General features: G+C 42.6%; 1 protein-coding gene across 4 annotated transcripts in view; it reads right to left on the reverse strand.

The window, feature by feature from the left end:
• Positions 1 to 195: 195 nt before the first annotated feature.
• dnmbp (dynamin binding protein) overlaps positions 196 to 13,232 on the reverse strand; it is a 49,304-nt gene continuing 36,267 nt past the window's right edge. For 3 of the 4 annotated variants that reach the window (XM_085466305.1, XM_085466307.1, XM_085466308.1), the window contains 13 exons: positions 7,485 to 7,696; positions 7,156 to 7,255; positions 6,695 to 6,842; positions 5,327 to 5,344; positions 4,063 to 4,262; positions 3,754 to 3,884; positions 3,547 to 3,651; positions 3,237 to 3,365; positions 2,811 to 3,146; positions 2,401 to 2,592; positions 2,106 to 2,304; positions 1,352 to 2,019; positions 196 to 1,177 (listed from right to left, as the gene is read on the reverse strand). In XM_085466305.1, the coding sequence (XP_085322431.1) occupies positions 992 to 1,177; positions 1,352 to 2,019; positions 2,106 to 2,304; positions 2,401 to 2,592; positions 2,811 to 3,146; positions 3,237 to 3,365; positions 3,547 to 3,651; positions 3,754 to 3,884; positions 4,063 to 4,262; positions 5,327 to 5,344; positions 6,695 to 6,842; positions 7,156 to 7,255; positions 7,485 to 7,696 (2,624 nt within the window). In that variant the 3' untranslated portion in view covers positions 196 to 991. The remainder of the gene's footprint in view (positions 1,178 to 1,351; positions 2,020 to 2,105; positions 2,305 to 2,400; positions 2,593 to 2,810; positions 3,147 to 3,236; positions 3,366 to 3,546; positions 3,652 to 3,753; positions 3,885 to 4,062; positions 4,263 to 5,326; positions 5,345 to 6,694; positions 6,843 to 7,155; positions 7,256 to 7,484; positions 7,697 to 13,232) is intronic. The other variant, XM_085466306.1, reaches the window with a different exon arrangement.

A 13,232-nucleotide genomic window follows, 5' to 3' on the forward strand; every position in this document is an offset into this window, starting at 1 on the left:
CTGAATTTTACTCATTTTGACTCATCCATAGCTTTATAAGGATAAAAAAAACATTTTTGAACTGTGCTGTTTTTGTGTGTGTTGTGTTCGTGTGCCTGTGGGAACGTAGCACAGATTACAACACTGTAACTCCACTGTTTACTAACCCCACTATGCCTAAGCTGAGCAGAAAAAAAAACCAACAAACACTGTCAACAGTTTTTTCAGCTAGTTTGTTTTTTATTCAGTGATCACTTTACAGTGGGTACAATACCATCTCAATATACAGCATCATATATCCTATAAAATACATGGGAAGCATTTAGAGAAGGGTCCAATCAGACTGCAAGTCTCCCTCTCCCTGTTCTCTTAAAGAACCAGTTTACAGGGAGTCAATTCACCCAAAAGTTAAAAGGAGTGCTTGTAAACTATATGACGAATGTTGATTTCAGTCCAACACCCCAAAATCCTGCCGATGGCTCTGCAGACACTTCAAACTTTGCCTCAAACACTGATTATTCAACTGAATGTTATAAATTCATCTCATAGTTACCACTACAGTGGTGGAACAAACCACATGCAGGAAAAAAAAGAAAAAAAGGAGTTAACACAGTGTCAGGTCAGTCTGTCCACATACCACTCAATGCTTTAAGAGTCAGTCTGAACCAAAAACATTCACAGTTTCATTGCAATCTCCCAATGAGCTGATCCTAAAGACTGTTCTCTTAACTGAAACCCCAAAAAAGAAATATGGCAAGTTTGTTCCAATTCACAGGTTTTTTCCCCCCACAGGAAACTAAGTGGGGCTTGGGGAGCGTGCAGTTTCTCAGCAAGTAAAAATAATAATAATAAAAAAAGAAAAAGTCTATAAACATAGACTTTCAGGGGCGGTTTGCAGCACTGCTCAGACAACACTTCACTTTCTTGTCTCTTTGTTCTGTCTTTGCTCACAGAGTTAAACCTTCTTAATGCCTCTTAAAGTTCAGTCTCATTTCTCCCCCGCAACATTTGTTCATGTATATTCAGATTTGCGTATATAGTTGGAAGGCACATATCCTCGCCGACCGCCCGCCTCCCCCAGCCACCATTCGCTGTTGCCGTTCATGTCCTTGAAGTCGAGAATTCGCAGTTGCTCATTGGCTGAGATGCTCAGTTCATTGGCGCAACGGGCGGTGAAGGAGTAGAGGGCATAGTAGATCTGAAATGAACACGTCAGAGATGTCTTTAGTGTTTTTGGTCACTAGGGGGAGCAGATCTTTCCAATACAACTGGAATATTTGCTTATTTACACATCCAGTAACGCCTGAATGAAGTTGACTCTTTTGGCATCATAAATCCATTTATAGAGACATTTGAGCAAATAAAATCTTACCTGATGTCCGTCCACTTCACTCTCCTGTTCTGGTTCTGGCTCTGGCTCTGGCTCGATGTACTCCTCTCTGGAATAAACAGGTTTCTTCTGATTGCTGCTGTCTCCGTTTCTCCACTGATATGAACTGTAGCTTTTGTCTGTGTGTCCATACTGCTGCGAGTGATTGTCACGTTGCGAAGAATAAGAGTCTGTCTCAGAGAGGTCCGACATCTCCTTGTGTCCGCTTGAACTTCCGTAACTCGTGTCGTACGAGTCTCTGTGACTGCCCGAGTGCCGGTAAGAAGGCTCTACGTCTCTGTGACTGGAGGTATTTCGGTGCGTTTGATCTGAAAACTCCTTGCGGTTTGAGGGGTTTCGGGGTGAAGAGTTCATGGAGTTGCTCTGACTGGCAGAGTCGGGGTGCGGTACGTCTTTCTGGTGACTCCTACGAGATGAGGCAGAGTCCCGCGACGGCTGTGGGGATGAATGGCTCTGGGATTGCGTAAAGCTGACAGTGGCTGTTTCCTGGTTAAAGGTCAGCGTGCTGTTGCTGTTCTGGCGGGAGAAAACAGGGGAGGAGCCACCGTAGCCCGACTCATTGGACGACTGGCTCTCGATGGAGACGTCTGAATGGCTCCTTCGAGGATTGTAGGGTTTGAGGAAGGAGCTGTATACGAAACCCGTGCCGACTGGAAAACAAGAATATCAAGATTATATTGCTGCAACATTTGGCTGAAGAGTATATCAATTAAAGTAGACAAAAAATAAACACTACCTCCATTATCAATTAGCCAGCGGTTCTGGCTTCCCATGGGGTCCTGCTGTTTGATTACACCCACAAGGTCTCCCTCTTGTATAGAGACATCCAGATCCTGCGCAGCATTAAAATTCCTATCTGCCTGGTAAAGTTTCTCAGGGCCAAAGCGCACCAGAAGTTCTGCACGGTGCTCGTCTGTCTGCGGGACGTGGCTGGGCTAAAGGATGCCAAAGACATTCGTTTACATCATTGGCAAAACTCCTTTGTTGTTTTGTTTGAATAAGAAATGAAATGTCATCACAATTCTACTCACAGGTCCCTGGACTTGCTTTTTAGAAGTCTGCTTCTCCAGAGTTTTCTTCTCAAAGGGCTTTTTTGTGGCGGCGGAGGCCGGAGGCAGGTTCTCTGGGCAGAAGCTAAAGCTCTGAAGAAGCTGGAGGACTTGACTGTGCTCTTCTTGAAACTGTGAAATCAGGTTGCTCCCCGTGCCAACTTTGTTAGAAAACTGGACATAAAGGTAAAGAAAAAAAATCAGAGTTAAAAAAAATATATATAATTACACACTCACACTGCATTTAGACGGCCTGATCATAGTCCTGAGCCACAGCCACCTACATCTAAATCTTTTAAACAGTATTTTTACATTAAAGATACCCAAACGTATTTTTATTAAGAAAAAGTCAGATTTATGCTCCTCCCACACTGTCATAAACAAACACTCACAACCTGTAGGAGTGGCTTCAGCTCTCCCAGCGTCGTCTTCATGAAGTCCTTCTGGGCTTGAGCGAAAGCCCTCACGCAGCCTGTAAAAAGCTCTTCTGCCACGCCGTGGAACTTCGGTAGCTCGTCCAGAAGTTGGGCGTTGAGCGCTTCGTAAGTATTGCGTGTCACCTGCAGCTCTTCCTGGGTGCGTCTGTCTTTAAAGCGATCGGCGCGCTCCTTGCAGTTGTCGTAGTCCAGCAGCTTATCGAAGCGCTTCTGGATGAGTTTGTGGGGCCCGGCAAACATGAGGAGGAGCTGGGTGAGCGGGTTGATGACTAAGGCCTCTGTGCGCTCCTTCTGCTCGACAGATGATGCGGGCAGATAAGGGATCATCAGAGGTTGTGCTTTCACAGTGTAAGTAACGGTAAGGAGAAGAAGAGCACTTACAAATTCTGTAAACTTTTTGTCGCTGATGTAGCGGTGAGCTCTCTGAAATCGGTCGGGATCCAGCACACTGCGCTCCGTGTAGATGTCACAGAAACTGATGGCTGCCAGGACCTTCACAGATGCTGATTCCTGATGACAGGTGCATTTTCACAGTTATTATACAGTATATGAAAAGAAAAGATATGCAGGAGTTGTATTTTACTATCAAAATGTCTTAGGTAATATGTCAAACACTATGCACTACCAATCATTTTAAAGACTGCCAAAATAAATAAAAGCTTCAGTTACTATTAAGATAATGAACTCCTACCCTGATATGCTGCAGGTACAGGGAAATATCTCTGATGAAAGACTTGATCAGTCTCTCTTGCAGCCTGAACCTTTTTTCAGCTTCATCAAACGCTTCATCTTTAATCTGGGGAAAAACACAGAACATCAGATCAAGCATTTTTCAGACAAGCGCGCTTTCATCTGCAACATTCTCTCCAAACACTTCCACCGATGGCGGGAAATATACCTGCGGTGAAATTCCTGTGAGTTGCTTCAGGTGGCTGCTGACGCGGTTCGACTTCTTGATAATCGAGTGCATGCTCAGCTTGGAGATCTTGTCGATGAACGTGTCTTCGTCCCCTTTCCTGTACTTCACCACTGTGGACAGCAGAGGGAAAACTTGAGCCGTCAAACCAGCCCTGACCGCATATTTAAGAACCCGACAAGCACAACTGAAGCACAGACAAAACAAACTGACACCTGTCACTACATTTTGAGCTTGCTGGAAATACGTGAGGGCAAAATGTGGATTTTAATTAACACCCGGATGCTTTACCGAGATCTTTTCGGCGCTTGTACTCGTTGATGTTTACATTGATGTCCTTGACGGCCTGCACGGCCTTAGTGAGCTGGGCCCGGTCATGGTGACTCTCCGGGGTGGCCCCGAGCAACTCCGTCAGCAGCAGCGGGTAACGCATCACTCGCTGCACCGGCTTAATCAAGAATGAGCCCAGGTTGATGTAATTCGTTTTACCCCTGAAAGGAGGGCAGAGACAACAAGCAGCATTTGGGTAAGAGGAAAATGAGAACATGTTACACTTCAGCACATAAGCCACAGCTTCCTCCCATGTACATGTCTCAGTATGATGGCGATCATGTGGATAGCACTATCCAATGACGTGGAACCATCACCACATATACATAGACTCTGATGATGGCAGGTATCATAGCAGGGGAGGCAGAGGAAAAAAATTACTTAGCTTTAATGCAATCTACAGGACTAATGTTTGACACAAGTAAAAATGAATGAATGAAATAAGACAGCGAAAACAATATAATCATTTAATTTGGTTGTTTTCAGCTGGAACTACATTTTTCTGGGTATCAGCTTTAATTTATAGGTGAGGTTCACCAAATTTCACAAGTTTATGACACTGAATACAGCCTGACTCTGTCCGGACCAGCAGGCCATAAATATACTTCAAGTGTTTTGTCAAAAAATATAAGACTATGCTGCAATTTTAGTCCAGGAGATGGCATTAGATGAGCATAGAAGTTTATTTCCACCACTGAAAATACTTTTTTTAGCCAGGTAGAGCCTAAAATTTCAAGTTATCTCAAAATTTCAACCTAATAATTCACTTTTTTAAGTTATTTTGTTATTTTCTCAGAAATTTGCATAGGAGTTGAAATTTTGAGATAATAACCCAAAGTCTTCAGTAGTGGAGCCAAGCTTCCACAATTAGTTCATTTTTTAATCGAACTCTTTCATCCAACCACCAGGAAAGAAGAGGATTAAAAAAAGACACTGAAATAAACATTTGTCTGCATAGCAACAGTAAACAAAACACATGCGCATGCAAAACACAAACAACGCAATATTTTCCATTTTCCAGCTAAATCCAGAAAAGGAAAATGGAAATAATTAAAAAGGAGAGATGGTTTTAAAGTCCTCCACACTCATTTTTTAGCCATCGCACGTTGTAAAACACACACATGCACAAACACGGATCACTTTTAATAGGTTAGTTAGCGACAGTCATGCTGTCAAAATGATTCTCATGCTGGAAATCATGACAATACTCGTTATGGAGACTTACCACTCGAGATAAATGGCCCTGTTGAAGGATAAATGGGAAGAAATAGAGAAATGACAGGAACAAGGTTTACACCGTGAGCTTGAGCCTGAACTTTCAGGAATGTTAAAATCTTAAACCATAGAGTTCACTTTTGTATTTTGGATACTGGTCTATACATATTATACATATATTTGGTATATTGTAGCTTATATTTGTAAATCCTGGCATTTAAGCATAATGTCTTTTTAATCCCACTATGGGCCCTGGACCGTCCATAGTTTCGTCTCTGTTCACTTCCACGGGGTTGAGACGACAATAAAGCTCTCTTTGACTTTGTCTTACGATCTGACTAAAAACTAAAGGGCGAATCGAAACGAATGAGACTTTGAAGCCAGCTCCACCCGCCGTTGTTATGGTTTTGTTTGGTAGATTCTCTTTGAAACCTGGACGGATGCCCAGGCTGGCAGTAAAACTTCAGCGCAATCAACAACCACTGGCAGTTTCTGGAACGGGCCAGCACACGTGACCTTTTCAAAGCCTTGTATGTTGCAACATATTTAAAAAGAGTGCTAACACCATGAGGAGGCTACCAAAAACGGACACTAGCAACCTGTTGTCAACAAGGAATTAGCAGCGAGCATAGTTGAGCTGTACAATGTCCTCTTTCCTTTTGTTTTCTAAACACAGCCTCCTTTCCCCCCCTTTAACATCTTCCGGCCTAACACAACCCGTGTTTATCTTTAACTTTAGAGCGATAACCACACATAACAGAAACGCGGCAGTGTAAACTCAAGTATCTGAGTCACTTATGCTGAAACTGGACAGGTGAGACCAGGTAGGACACATTTCTGAACTGCTTCACATAACTCAAGTCTACAGACATACAGAGCACACTCCCTTCAGCAGTGACTAAAAACGAGACGTCTCTCTCGTCTTCACTGATTAAACAGCTGTTTAGTTTGCAGATGTACCAGAAAATGAACTTCACTTCCATAACTCGCCTACACGCTGCAGTTCAAAGTTCAGAAATCGCTTCCACAAGCTATGAAGTAACAGGAAAATCTCAACGTACACTATACAAAAATTCATTACATAGTATATTTAGTATTCTTCTTCAGCTTTTCAGCTATAAAACTCATTTAAATCCAAGTACGATGACCCAGTGACATTATGAAAATGTTTTAATCATTTTTCCACCTTTTGAACTCGCTCGGCAAACACTGAACACTGAACCCACTCTTGCCTTTGTGTTTTCATGCTCACACAGCATGCATGTTTTCAGTCACTCCCATGCAAACATGGCTGAAATCTCAACTTAAAGAGCAAACCTTTAAAGGGTGCTTTGTGTGTGTGTGTGTGTGTGTGTGTGTGTGTGTGTGTGAGACTCACCTCAGTCTCTTTAGACACTCCAACACGTGGTGTTGGATGCTGTCATCTTTCTCGTAGGTCTCCAGCAAAGAGATGGCATCATCGTGATTTTGGCAGTAGAGCTTGTAAACCTCCTCCAATTCTACCTTGAAGTCCAGGAATACCTTACCTGAGAGGGAATGGTACAGAAATGCAACGTGTTCATTATAAAAAGCAAAGTGTGCAGGAAGAGGTCCATTCATTAAAAGAAAAAAAATTAAATACACAAAGATTTCCTGTAAAAAACATAATTCTTCTTAAAAATCGCACGCGCACATTCACAGATGACCTCCTTGATGGCAGATTGATTTTTAAGTGTATTCAGAGGCTCATTCGGTCAGTAAAATTCAACTAGGTGACAGATTTGGATGAACTAAAGCAGAAAAGTACAAAGCATAACATGGAAAAGAAGTATTGCTTTTCTTAAATATCAGGCTGTTTACCTATGGAGTCAGTCTCGTGCAGTGAATTCAACAGCCGCTGTGACAGGTCAATCACTGAGCTGATGTTGCCAAAGAGCCCCTCGTAATCCACATTCTTCACCTTTGGGAAGACAGAACGTGTTAAAATAAGCAAAAATTATTGGTTTTTTAATTGAATATGGCGCCACATATCAGCTATATGCCATTATTCCTGTATGTATTTATCCATTTGTCAAATTTTCCAATGCTTCTGCACCAACTGTCCCACACACAGCTGCTTTATCTTGTATTTGCTAAACTCCCTTTTTTTCCTAACGTGGCTGGAAACACAATGTTTATCATCCTTTTACCTGCTTCTGCTGCAGAGGCTCAATGATCTCCTCGACACACATTTGAAGATCTTTGATGTAGTCCATCTCTGTCTGCAGCAGCTCCTCGATGACCTTTGACCTCTTTTCTAGCATCCTGGTCTCTGGATCCTCAGACCCCGTGCTGGCACTGGGCGTCGCGGAGACGGGGGCGGACTCCAGAGTTTTAGGTTCAGACGGCAAAAGCGTCATCTCTGCAAAAACAGGAGAGCGTTCAAACATTTTACATCAGTGTTTTACATTTTTGTCAGAATAATTGTTTAAAATCTAGTTCTTGCAGTTTTTTGTTAAGAGGTGAATTTCCTCTCTAGTTTATCACTTGCTGCTCTCGCCAAGGTGACAGTAAGCAGAGTCAAGAGAAGAAGTTTCCCATCCCACGTCTCCTCTCATTTGTAACCAAACACGCTCTTGCCCAGCCACCCGGTCTGCCCGCTGCTCTTCGTTGCCTAGCTTTTGATCAATGTCTCCGCTATCGCTCACGGAGGCCTGATCTCTTCGGGAGCCCTGAACTGGAGGGAAAGCCTTGTTTACGCGCCGCTGCTTTTTATGAATGGATATAAAACTGGAGTGGACTCGGGCCTTTTGTGTGCAGGACAATAGCTTGCAACAGCAACTACAGACACACAGGCTCTATGGACTTTAAAGATGAGACAGTTAGAGAGGGGAAGAGAGGATGAAAAGATAACAGAACTGGTGGGTGATGAGAACGGGATCCATCTGTGTCACACATGTACGCTGAACCCACTGCAGGTGGAACACACATGCAAATCCTTCAATACCACAAAGCAAAAAATAAACGACGCTGCAAGTCCAAGGTCCACTTAGAGAAAAAAAAGTGTTAGTGTATGAGCACCGAAATTATTCATCATGCATTTAAACAATTTAGCCATTAATGTATCATCTGATATTAGAACAGTAAGGGATGCAAATATTCCTGTTTGCAGTGTGGCAAATAAAACGATTAAACAGCATCAAATTAAGGCATATATTACATATTAGATGTTTACATTAGTGCAAATGCACATAAAGATTTATTTGTTCCATCTTTTTGGTTTTAATTGAACCATAACTCATAAAATCGTGGCGATCGTGGCTCAAGAGTTGGGAGTTCGCCTTGTAATCGGAAGGTTGCCGGTTCGAGCCCCGGCTTGGACAGTCTCGGTCGTTGTGTCCTTGGGCAAGACACTTCACCCGTTGCCTACTGGTGGTGGTCAGAGGGCCCGGTGGCGCCAGTGTCCGGCAGCCTCGCCTCTGTCAGTGCGCCCCAGGGTGGCTGTGGCTACAATGTAGCTTGCCATCACCAGTGTGTGAATGGGTGGATGACTGGTTGTGTAAAGCGCTTTGGGGTCCTTAGGGACTAGTAAAGTGCTATATAAATACAGGCCATTTACCAAAATCTCACTGTTTCTCTCTCTTCTGTACTATCCGTTGACCCTGCTGGGACTTTAGTTTTACTCTCCCCTCTAGGTATTGGCTCAAGAAGAGGAAACACTGAGTAGATCCAGCGTGTGGCGTGTTGGACCGACCGACGGGGTGACGTCACCCTGCCTCCACTGACAGATGCTGTCGGAGGCTAATGAAGTTAACTCTGCTTACCCTCATGTTCCCCAGTGCAGCAGTACGCCACACAAACACACATTCAGACCACAACAAAGTCACAGCCTTGCGTCACATCCCTAACGGGACTAGAATATCTAAACTAGCTTCATGTTAAAGGAGTGTTGAAGACGAATTTAAAGACTCTAGAAAACCTTTTAAAAAAACAAAAAAAAAAAGCCCAACAAAAACTGGATGAATCCACACTTTGTAACTGCAGTGTGTGTTTGTGTGCGCATTCCTCGCCCTCCTCCTCACTCTCCTCACGTGACGGGGCTAAAGCTCAACTCAAAGGAGCTTTTCTCACCACTCGCACCCATGTGTCTCCCCACCCACGAGAAAGTAGTTCACCAATTAGTTTTTGAAAGTCACACGGTGACACAGAGGAAAAACAAAAGGCTCCCGCTTTAATTGGAAGCAATCGGCTCATTCCCACATTTGATCCCGCTCACACAAACGCGGCGATGGCGCATGCTCCACTTCACATGTTTTTCCGTACGCTTCTGACTCGCGAGGCCGCCAGACCGGATTTTGACCCACTTGTGTGGAATTTTATTTTTCTTTGTTGTGTAAAATAATGCAAAGAGGGTTTATTGTAGGCCTGCTTTAATGGCTGCGAATACGAGCCCAGAAACAGGTCGAGAACAAGTCACTTAGCAGTAAACTCAGCCAACAGGAAACACCCTTACAACAATAATTCCATATCTCTGTATGGAATGAGACACCTGTGACTACTGCCAATAATCAGGCCGATCCCTCAGCACAAACAGTAAATGTTATAAGTAATGAGCTTTCTCAATGATCTGAAGCCAGATGAGTTCTGTAAACTAGTTCTTTTTAATATAAAAAGGTCTAATTTTGTTCATTTTAAACACCATTGATTGCTAACCAGTAAACATTTAAAATACACAGTGCCTGCTAAAGTTTAGGAGACTGGGAGGGGGGTTTCTGTGAATTACATTCAAACACTGACCCAGTTACATTAAAAACAAACAAAGACTTCCTATTAAAGCCCTATCCAGGATAACTAATATGGGACATAATTAAAAATAAATCTTTTTTACTAAATGTCCTATAGAAATACTTCAGAATCTGCTGATTTTGGAGCAAAAACTGCCATATTTCTGCACCTTTAATAAAAAAGAAGTCCTATATACAGAAAGACGACTGTAAAAACATGACAAGAACCGGTCAGGGCTTCTTTTGAGGACAACAAATGATAAATAATCCATGACATCCTGATACTAAATGTTATTTCCACAGTCAGGGCTCACAAAGGCATGGTGTCACTATTTGTGATCAACAGGCTTCAACAGGTGAAATTGGAACAGGTGGAGAGAAGGGTTGAGAATAAAAAGTTTTCCTTCAGTTTCATGCTGGGATGGTTCTGGGATTTACTGAGTAAACTTTCATGGAAATTCAGTGACAAACCTCCGCCTTATGAATCACATTCAGTACTGAGCTTATAGATAAAAGCACAAATCCTCAGCAGGGAGTATACGTCAATCAGCAGCACTATCAAGTGATGTAAGACAGACACAGCTCTTGCTAAACTGCGCTGTCAACCTTCTGTCATCCGGGGTGACTCACACATACTTGTTATGTGAGCGATACAGTCACAGCTGATACATTAGAACGGGCCACCATGAGTTCAGATATCAGACAGAACAAACAAACAGCAACTCTGTCAGAATTCCTGGGTTATGGATGCACAAAAAACAGATTTGACTGGAGAAAATTCCCAAGTAGGCTAAATATTAAATGCATAAAAGAAATAGATTTAATTTCACAGCCCTTTATCAAAGCTTTACATATTCCCTATGTCTCTCCAAAGCAAGGTGTTTTTACCAAGGGGAAAAAAAGGGGAGAGAAGACAAGATGTTGAGGCTTCACCCACCTGCTGTGTGCAACTTCCTCCAAAACCGCTCCAAAAACAAGCACACGCCCCTTCACGCATAGCGCTTCAAACAATGCTACCCATTCTAAGATAGACCATTGTCAATCTGAAGTCCAGCTCCCGAGGCTTGTGGAGGACGTGCAGGTCCATTCCAGAGCTCCAATTACCATGAGAAAGGATGGGAGCCCACCATCGTTACACACAAGCATGCACACACCAGGGAGGACGGTAAAACCCGGAGCTGGACTGTGCCTGCTTGTTGTTCAGGTGTCCTGCATTAACTAAATTCTGACCTAAATCCATGCTGCATACAGTGTGCATCAGTGTTATCCTAGAAAACTAACTGTTTGCCGCAGAATGGCTGTAAGTATACTTTTATTTTGGCTCTATTAATATATAATCTGCTTGGGATCATTATGTTGTGCAGATTTGGAAAGGTTTGCTATGAGCTGCTGTGTGAGCACAGATCTATCTTGGCTAAAATCATCTGTCACTGTGTCATGCTCAACCTTATACGCCGAATGCAAAAGCTGATTTCTCTATTGAATGTACTGATGCTATTTAAGTCTATATGTGGGAATGTGTGTATGAATGGGTGGATGACTGGATATGTAAAGCGCTTTGGGGTCCTTAGGGACTAGTAAAGCGCTATATAAATACAGGTAAAAAAATAAAAATAAAATAATAATAATAATAATAATAATAATTTATGTCAAATACGCTGTTTTGATAGAGGAAAATCAAATTCCTTCTCATATATTACTTCCTCTTGATCCCAAATACAGTGCAGACAGAAGCATCTCCGCTAAATATGTGATTCTAAATGTATTTCACCTCATGTAAGGCACATGAGGTGTCCTTAATGTAATAAAATGTGCTGTATAAATAATAAAAAATCCATGCCACTTCTTGGATTCTTCACACAGCTTTCTTGATGGAAAAACACTTTTGATTTACTGCACCACATGAGCTCACATGTGGCTACAGCACCAGTTGTGAAAGAGATTGGGAGAAGTCCAGTTTCTGGAAGTGTAGTCCACTCCCGAGATTAATCTAGTTCACGTTTCCCAATGTGCTGACATCTTTCTGGGGTCCTCCTGTGCCAGCCTGAATTTTATCAAAATTAGGAAGCTGAGATTAAGCATCTACTCTCTAAATCATCTTTCTATTAAACTTGCATTTAAGTATATGTTTGGTTGGTTTTTACCCTTTGAGGATTTTATAGATTATATAAAAGTCAACGAAATTCTTTCCTTTTAAGAACTTCTGTGCGTTTATGATGTGTGACTTTGTTTCACAAACACAGCCAAGAACACTCGTCTCGCTCTCTGCTGCACTAATAGCTGTGCAAAGTCGAAAGTTTGCCCTGCACAGGCCGCTCTAAGGTCAGACACAATCAGTGCTGTGTGCTGTGCTTCAAAGTTCACCACGCAGTGCACGGTTGCCATAGCAACAAGAATAGCAGGGGCTCCCCCCCTTCCTCATATCAAACAAAGTTTTAAAAAGGCGGCAGTGCTTTTTTACTCGAATGCTCACACGGGCAAGTCTGCGAGTGTGTGATGGGACATGCAGCTGCTTGAGCACAAGCTCACTATAAAATGCCAACACTTGCAACAGCTTTTAAACTTCACAAGCCTTGACTTGTGATTACTGGATGCAATAAAAAAAAAAGAGGTGACACCGGTTTGTGTCAACTTCTTCAATTTTTCTCAGACCTTCATTGAGACAGCACACAGCTTACTGAAAAAGATTAGGGTTTTCTTTATTAGTCCGAGTTGTGCAACTATTCAAAACAACGACCTGCTCATGCATGCAAATGCACAAGAAAAGCCAATATGCTAGATTTTCACACGTTGCGTATGACCAGCTGTTGTCCCAGGTAGAAGGTCAGCTAAAAATGGAGAGGAAAAAAAGGAGTTTACTCAGTGACATACCATCCTGTTTATCTTTTTTAGGTTCAAATGTCAGAAGGGTCACATTCCTGCTCCTGGAAAACTCTCACAGCAACCTGTCTACCACGGCTGGCTTCAAATCTCATATAAGAAAAGCAGGCCGTGTGCTGATACGGGATTTAATTCTGTCCTTATTGCTCGTTCTTGGACGCCGAGTGATATAACCCAACTTGTTAACAAAAAGGACCAAGTGTACGAACAGCTACAGCATTTCTCTAGCTCATGGGGTAATTAAACAACATGAGGCTACAGTTTAATTAACATACTGAAATAAAAAAAAAAGCT

The sequence above is a fragment of the Copadichromis virginalis genome, linkage group LG8 (genome assembly GCF_057382275.1).
Source record: "Copadichromis virginalis isolate Kocher_CV1m ecotype Utaka linkage group LG8, C_Virginalis_male_GT1.1, whole genome shotgun sequence".
Lineage (NCBI taxonomy): Eukaryota > Metazoa > Chordata > Actinopteri > Cichliformes > Cichlidae > Copadichromis > Copadichromis virginalis.